Source organism: Montipora capricornis, chromosome 10, assembly GCF_036669925.1.
Source record: "Montipora capricornis isolate CH-2021 chromosome 10, ASM3666992v2, whole genome shotgun sequence".
NCBI lineage: Eukaryota > Metazoa > Cnidaria > Anthozoa > Scleractinia > Acroporidae > Montipora > Montipora capricornis.
In genome coordinates, this window is record NC_090892.1 from 56,048,709 (window position 1) to 56,056,208 (window position 7,500).

Genomic DNA, 7,500 nt, shown 5'->3' on the forward strand with positions numbered 1-7,500 from the left:
CATCTCTTTATTCTACGACTGAAAATCTGTATAATCACCGAAATGAACTGCTCATCATAGGTGACTTAAATTTCAATATGCTTAACAGTGATGACTGTTCCCCCGACAACCGGCTTTCTGAATACTGTGATCGTTTTCAGTTAACAAACACTGTAACTGTGCCTACCCGAACAACAGATACGTCGAGCACTCTTCTTGATGTTATTTTGACAACTCACCCGGAAAGATTCTGCTATACTAACACTCTACAACTCGGTATCAGTGATCACGATATGGTTGTTACAATTCGCAAATGGAAGCTACCTAAACCTCCACCAAAGCTCATTACTTATCGCTCAATGAAACGGTTCGACGCTGATATTTTTCTCCAGGATTTACACAGTGTCCCCTGGGACTCGGCGTTTGTTTACGATGATATCAACGACATCTGGGCGCACTGGTATAAATTATTCACTGAAGTGATTGATCGTCATGCACCGCTTAAGAAGAAACTGGTACGCGGTAACACTGTGGCATGGATGACACCAAAAATTATTCAGGCTATAAATACAAGAAATCGTTTACACAGAAAGTTTACTAAGAACAAAACATCTGAAAATTGGGAGGCCTATAGGAAACAACGGAACTTTGTTACATCTTTAAAACGTTCCGCCCTTAAATCATACTGCATTAATGTATCCACAAACTCCGAACACCCTGGGGAATTTTGGAAGAAATTTCATTGTTTACTTCCAAACAAAGACAGAGGCAACTGCCATATTCAACTGATTGAAGATGGACGCCTCATTTCTGACAGTATTGATGTCTCCAACCTTTTCAACGATTATTTCATTCATGCAGTACCTAGGCCTACCCACATGTCCAACTTACAGCCAGAAGAGTTTAATACTCATTCCAGTGTTATAGCCATTGAACAGAAATATAAAGGACAAATGAGCTTTTCATTCACTCCTGTCCGGGATTCCTACATCAGAAGGATACTTTCTAGTATCAAAATTAATAAAGCCATCGGGCTGACGGAATCTCTCCACGCCTGCTGAAACTTGCTGAGCCAGGAATTCTCGGTTCTCTTACAAAATTAATCAATCGGTGCATCATTAATAGCTCCTGGCCTACAGATTGGAAAATTTCCATTGTCTCTCCGATCTATAAAAAAGACAGCGAGACTCTAAAATCTAATTACCGTCTTGTATCTGTGTTATCGGCTGTTTCAAAAATAGCCGAAAGAGTTATCTTTGATCAGCTATATGAGTTTTCTCTTGACTTTCTCAGTGGGAATTTGTCTGGTTTCCTGAAAGGACATTCATGTACAACAGCCCTTCTCAAGACATTCGAAGACATTAGGGAAAATTTAGACTCTAGCGAATACTCTGCAGCAATTACTATAGACCTCTCCAAAGCATTTGACTCTATTAACCATAATTTGCTTCTTGCAAAGCTGTCAGCGTATGGCGTAACTGAAGACACCCTACAACTTTTATGTTCTTACTTGACTGATCGAAAGCAGCGTGTCAAGATAGACGGTAATTTGTCAGATTGGCAAATTATGAAGAGTGGAGTTCCTCAAGGTTCAATCTTGGTCCCCCTTGTCTTCAATATATATATGAATGATGCGAACTTTTCAGATATTTCGTGCTCCTTAAGATTTTATGCCGTTGACACTACGGGGTACTCTTCAAGCCTTTGTCCGTCCACCGTGCAGATAAACCTACAAAAAAACCTTGGTCTACTCGTCTCCTGGTTCCATAAGACCTTCCTGGCGATCAATCATAGTAAATCTCAATCTATCGTCTTTAACAGAGCAACTTTACCAACGCCCTTTGTTATCGAAAGTAATGAACTGGATTACGTTTCACAGATCAAGCTCCTCGGAGTAATCATTGACAATTCACTCTCTTTTAAAGCACATATTAAAGAAATCTGCCGGAAAGTGAACATAAAAGTTTCAATTCTTCGTCGCATTCGTAAATTTATATCCTTAGATATTATGATTAAATTGTACAAAGCATTTATTCTGCCTCATTTTGAATATGCATCACCACTGTTCATAGGTCTAAGTAAAGGTCTGTCTGCGAAACTAGAGTCAACCAACGCATTCGCTTTAAGGATTCTTCTTAATCACTCTAAATCGACTGCTTATGAAGAGTTACTTAACATCGCACATATTAAAAGCCTGGAACACCAACGTATAGAACAAGCACTGACACTCGTATGCAAAAGTATTTATGGCCAGGCACCGAACTGCATTTGGGAAAGGTTATCCTGCGTAGCAACGGTTACAGCCTACGGGGCCATCTTAAGGTTGTCATTCCAAGACCAACCTCATCTTATATGCAACATTCTTTCACGTACCAGGCTAGTAAACAATGGAACAATCTACCAGACAAAATAAGGATGTCAGAATCCCTTTCTACATTTCGGAAGAACTTACAAAACATACAATTGTCTTCATCGTATGACTGCAGCTGTATTTTTTGTAAATAGACAGTCTAATTACCAATATTTTCTTTTATTGAATTATTAATTATTGTAGTAGGTTATTATTCATTTCAGTTGATTTAATTCTTATTTCTTATTTTTCACTCATTACTTGTACATGTAAGATAATCTTAATTATCACATTGTAATTTTTATGACACATTTGCATTTAAACGAGCTATCGCTCATATGCGATATGTGTTTAAAGAAAATTACTTACTTACTTACTTACTTTGTTTATATTATAATAACCCAAGTTATTCTTGCGTTTTAATTGGGTCTTGCCTATGATCTGTTAGAGGACAGATGTACGATTAACGTCACCGTCAGCTTTTACGCGAATAACGTTTAATTCTTTATAAAACAAATAGATTCCATGTTGCCTTACATCTGTTCAGTAATAGATCACAGAAGACGTCAAAATATGTTAAGAACATCAGTGACACACTCGGCTATCGCCTCGTGTGCCACTTTTTTGTTCTTCCCACATTTTGACGTCATCTGTGATCTATCACTGAACAGATGCTCGGCAACATGGAATCTATTTGTTAAACTGATAATACAACTGTAAGACATCACCAGTAAGAGATAATTACATGTATTGTATACTTCAAGCTCGATCACTTGCTTTTGGAATAACCCAAATTGCAACTTACTTTTAAATAATTATATCTAAGAGAATCAGCTCTTCAAGCTTTCGTTTTAGGGTAATTTAATAAGTTTTTTGACAAAAACTCTAATTCGTGACACCTGAGGAAGAATGATCCTTTTGACCTTTGCTTTTTTATTCAGGCATGGTCAAGATAAGCTTCAGCTTTCATACCCGATGCTATATTTACCATAGGTTTTCATAGGTCTAAATCAAGCTAGAATTTGTCAAAATAATCAGATCTTTTTTTAATAATACTTGGTGCCTCAGATGTGTTTGGTTCGCATTAAATTTTCCTTTGTATACAATTGTCAAGGTTCTTAATAAGAGAGGACTTCTTGTGAAGCCACTGAGTGAAGTGAAAATACTTTTGCATGTTAGTTGCTTTATCAACTGTGAAATTTTCACGAATTATTATTAAAGATTACATTGATCGGTTTTGACCTTGAAGGAAACATAGTACTCATAATTTCCAGTATAAGTGCGGAAAAAAAGAAAAAGAAAAAAAGAGAAAACAAACAAATCCCACCCATTTTCCGACTGGGATTGCCACACTGGCAACCCAGTAATTATGCACGTGCTAATTTGACAACGTGACACTTGTGTTTGAAACGCAATGAAACGCTGTTGTTTGAAACGCATTTGAAACATGTTTGAAACAGTTTGAAACGCGTTTAAATTTGTTTGAAACACTGTTTTGAAACGTGTTTGGGAAGAAATGGTCTAAGCATCCCTTTCATCTGGACGGTCACAATTTTTTAGTTGTTCTAACGGTGTTCTCTACCTGCCCATTGCTTTAGGGGTACCCAGGAAAGCTGGTTATATGCTCAGTCTCAGATGATCTCAGAAAGTTATCAAACTCAGCAGAGTTGAAGGGTGGCCCACTGTCACTCACTACTTCATTTGGTATTCCATGGGTGGCAAAGTGCTTCTTCAGTTTCTTTATGATGGCTGTTCCGGTTTTTTCGTGTAGTTCGTCAACTTCAAAATATCCGGCATAATAGTCAACAGTCCACAGGTAGCTTTTGTCATCTAGCATGAATACATGTATGTCTATTGCTATTTTCTCCCAAGGCCTTAAATTGTTGGAGTCTCATGGAAAATGAGTGGTTCTTTTGTCTGGCTAGTTAGGAATGGCATGGAGATGTCACACTTCTGGATGAAGTCAGTGATTTCTGCGTTCATGCCTAGTGATCCAATGTGAGACCTGTGAAGCAGCTTCTCCTTGATCTTTAGTCTCAGAGTAAGTGGTACAGTGCCTCCTAGACCTTACCTACACTCATCGTGCACTGAGAGTTCATCTCGTATGCTAAAGTATGGATGATTAGCTGCTGGGAGTCCATTCTTTGTGTCTGGGAACCCATCAACATTTGTTCTCTTCAGAGTTTGTAGAACTGGGTCACAAGCAGTTTGTCACTGGAGTTCCTTGAGTTGGTGATGTGGGATCGGGAGGAAGTGGATGGCATTGATGCACTCTACAGTGCCTCTACCTCTGTAGGTGAGCGTTCACAGTCCGAGGTACTCACTTGACAAGGTGTTAGCTAGCAACATCTTGTCTGGTTTGTACTGGATGTCGTAGCCATACTGTTGAAATCGCAGCAGTAGGCACTGTAGTCTCTTAGCAGGAGCAAGCATGGGTAAAGGCGTAAGCCATTTGCCATGGATGTACCCTAAGGTGTAGGCTAGAGTTTCACTGTAGAGATTGTAGAGAAACTTTTAGTAGGAAACTAAAGAGCATACAGATATAGAGAGGCCATCGTTACTGACCAAAGGAGGAAGGAACAACATGAACCTTAAACAGGCCTTCAGTTACACAGCACTGTTGGAAGACAAACACAGAATTAATGATGGTTGACTAATCTGCCATGAAAAATAATAGTGCAACTTGTTAGGAGTACGTAAACTCACAATCAGTCAAGTTGTCTGTTTCCGTCGTGCAAACAAGCTTAGAGAACTCAGGGGAGAATTGCTGGTTGGGTTGCGATGGAAACAGGCAGTTCAATATTAATTTTTTGTCGCCTCTAAATGTACAGCAGCAGTCTACACTTTGGAGTATCAAATTCAGTGTAAAGAGATCACAACTTGACTGAATTATCACTGTCAACAACTGATTCCACATCCTAATGAAGAGACAAGTATCAATTGAAATAAGTCTGTACATTGTAAGTTAAATTGTCACCAAAAAATAAGAGTTGGAAAAGAGCATGAAAGCCTTCTATTTGATACTACAAATTACATTAATTTACTATTTTTAATTAGTGGAAGGATAATATCCGGTAAGTGAAAAGACTGGTCAGCATATCAAAATTTGCTTATAAGCTTCCACGTATTACATTAACTTCACGTAACTGTATGTAAGGCAAAATAGCCTTTCCTTAATTAAGCTAGTTTATTCCTGTGTTAGCTCTAGAGTAATATTGGCTACAAAAAAGTTAATTCTAAATTAATTACCACCTGTTGTCTGATATAAAAATGGTACTTTGCACAAGGCAATGGAAACTGTGGCTTTCCTTATTCTCAAAGAGACGTACACGGTCCATTGGAACACTAACAACGTTCCCTATTCTCGCTCTTTACTATCTCAATCCTCTTCCACTCTCCTCCCTACCCCTCAGTCAATGTTGGCCCCAAACGAGGTCGTGTCATAAGAAGAAATACTTGAGTGCACTGAGGACATTCATTCAACATTGACTGGGGGTGGGGGGGGGGGGGGGGAAGGATCGCAGAAGATAGAACCATGTTCTATATTCTGCGATCGTCTGCGATCGTTTGCGATCCTGCGATCATATGGAAACCAAAATTCTGCGATCTGCGATCGAAACGTATCCCATAATATTCTTAATTCTGACCCATGATTCAACGCTTCTAAACCACAAAGCCCGAATGTTCGTTTGTAGCAAAGCGCATTTGTTTTAAACATGGCTGGTATTGAACATGGTAACGTTACTAACGAGGAATTTATGGAAGAAGTTGCGCGGTATGAGTGCGTTTACAACCGTAATAGTAAGGATTTCAAGGACAAAAACAAAAAGGCTAACAGTTGGGGAAAAATCGGCGGGAAATTTAATTTATCGGCGGCGGAGGCAGAGGTCAAATTCCGCAACATAAGAACTGCGTATGGTAGTTATCTGAAGCGGTTGAAGACGATACCTTCTGGATCGGGGCGAGATGCAGTGCCAAGAGAATTTCAAAACCTGGAATGGCTCAATCCACATATCGCACACAGACCATCAAGCACAAATCTGAGATCAACGTCACCTGGAACAGTTGAGAGCTCTTCGTTGCCAGCGAATGACAACGAGGATGACTTCAGTGCTGAGGTCGTGGATGAATCTGGCGAAAGTACAACCGTGAGCCCTACTAATGATTCCATAGAAACGGAAAGCCCTGAACTTGAGGAAGTTAATGAGAGTAACCGAGTCAACGGAGAAACAACTGGAGGGTGTTCCAATGGAAAGACCCCAAAATCAACACGGAGCATGCGAGCCTGGAGCCGCTCAAATGGGAATGCGGGAGCTGAGGTGGATAAAGCCATCATGAACACTGCGAATTCCATTGCAGATCACTTAAAACAAATTGGATCTAAAAGAAAGCAGACTGAGGACCTGGAAGATGAAGACAGTCTGTTTTGTAGGAGTTTAGTTCCAAGGTTGAAGCGACTGCCCTCTCAAAGGAGGGCCTTTTTAAGGCTTGAAATTGAACAGCTACTGTACCAAACTGAGTTTACGGGATCTCGAACACAGCCTAACTTTCCCCAGAATGGTTATGGACACTCTACTGACTATCCATACACCCATGGCGTGAATCGTGAAGAAAATCCTTCAACTTCTAGAACATATTTTCAGTTATGAAATCATTACAGTTCAAGTATTGTAAATCTAAGAAGTTTTTGGTCACATTTATCATTGGTTCAGTTATGAAATATTGAAACTTTTCAAAAGAAGTTGAAAATAATTAATTACGATATAAACAGCAAATTTAACAATTTTGTTCCAGTAATGGTTAAAATCAAAATGCAGGATATGCCAAGTTGCTTTTTTTATAAAAATTATTTAATGAGCACTGAATTGGTCCGGTTGCAATGAAGACCATGGGCCAGATTTGTTGATATTGAAATAAGTTTAAAATTCAACCTAGATAATCATTGAATCTATATGTGGAGGTATATATTTTATTAGAATCTATTACAGACAATGTTCCAGTTATTATGTATGGAGAAGAGTGTTTGAGTTCTACCAAGAAAGAACATTGGTTAATTACCACTGACAGATTGCTACTGAAAAGTTGAATAAAATTTTCAGAATAGATAAGTTCCTTTTCATTATCTCAGTGAAGTTTATATGACAATAGTTCTCAAAACCATGAGTAGTGAA

At 38.8% G+C, this 7,500-nt stretch overlaps 3 protein-coding genes across 3 annotated transcripts in view; 2 read left to right on the forward strand and 1 right to left on the reverse strand.

Annotated features, from left to right (window-relative positions):
• LOC138021749 (protein mono-ADP-ribosyltransferase PARP14-like) overlaps positions 1 to 7,500 on the forward strand; it is a 98,353-nt gene that overhangs the window by 11,763 nt on the left and 79,090 nt on the right. The gene's annotated exons all lie outside the window — the stretch shown is intronic.
• Positions 1 to 7,500, reverse strand: part of LOC138021762 (uncharacterized) — a 55,039-nt gene that overhangs the window by 2,809 nt on the left and 44,730 nt on the right. The gene's annotated exons all lie outside the window — the stretch shown is intronic.
• On the forward strand, positions 6,046 to 6,978 carry LOC138019497 (uncharacterized). The gene has a single exon (XM_068866306.1). The coding sequence runs from the start codon at positions 6,046 to 6,048 to the stop codon at positions 6,976 to 6,978; it is 933 nt and encodes a 310-aa protein (XP_068722407.1).

What these genes read in the sequence shown, in the direction of transcription:
- LOC138019497 (XM_068866306.1), top strand. Translation starts at nt 6,046, where the DNA reads ATGGCTGGTATTGAACATGGTAACGTTACTAACGAGGAATTTATGGAA.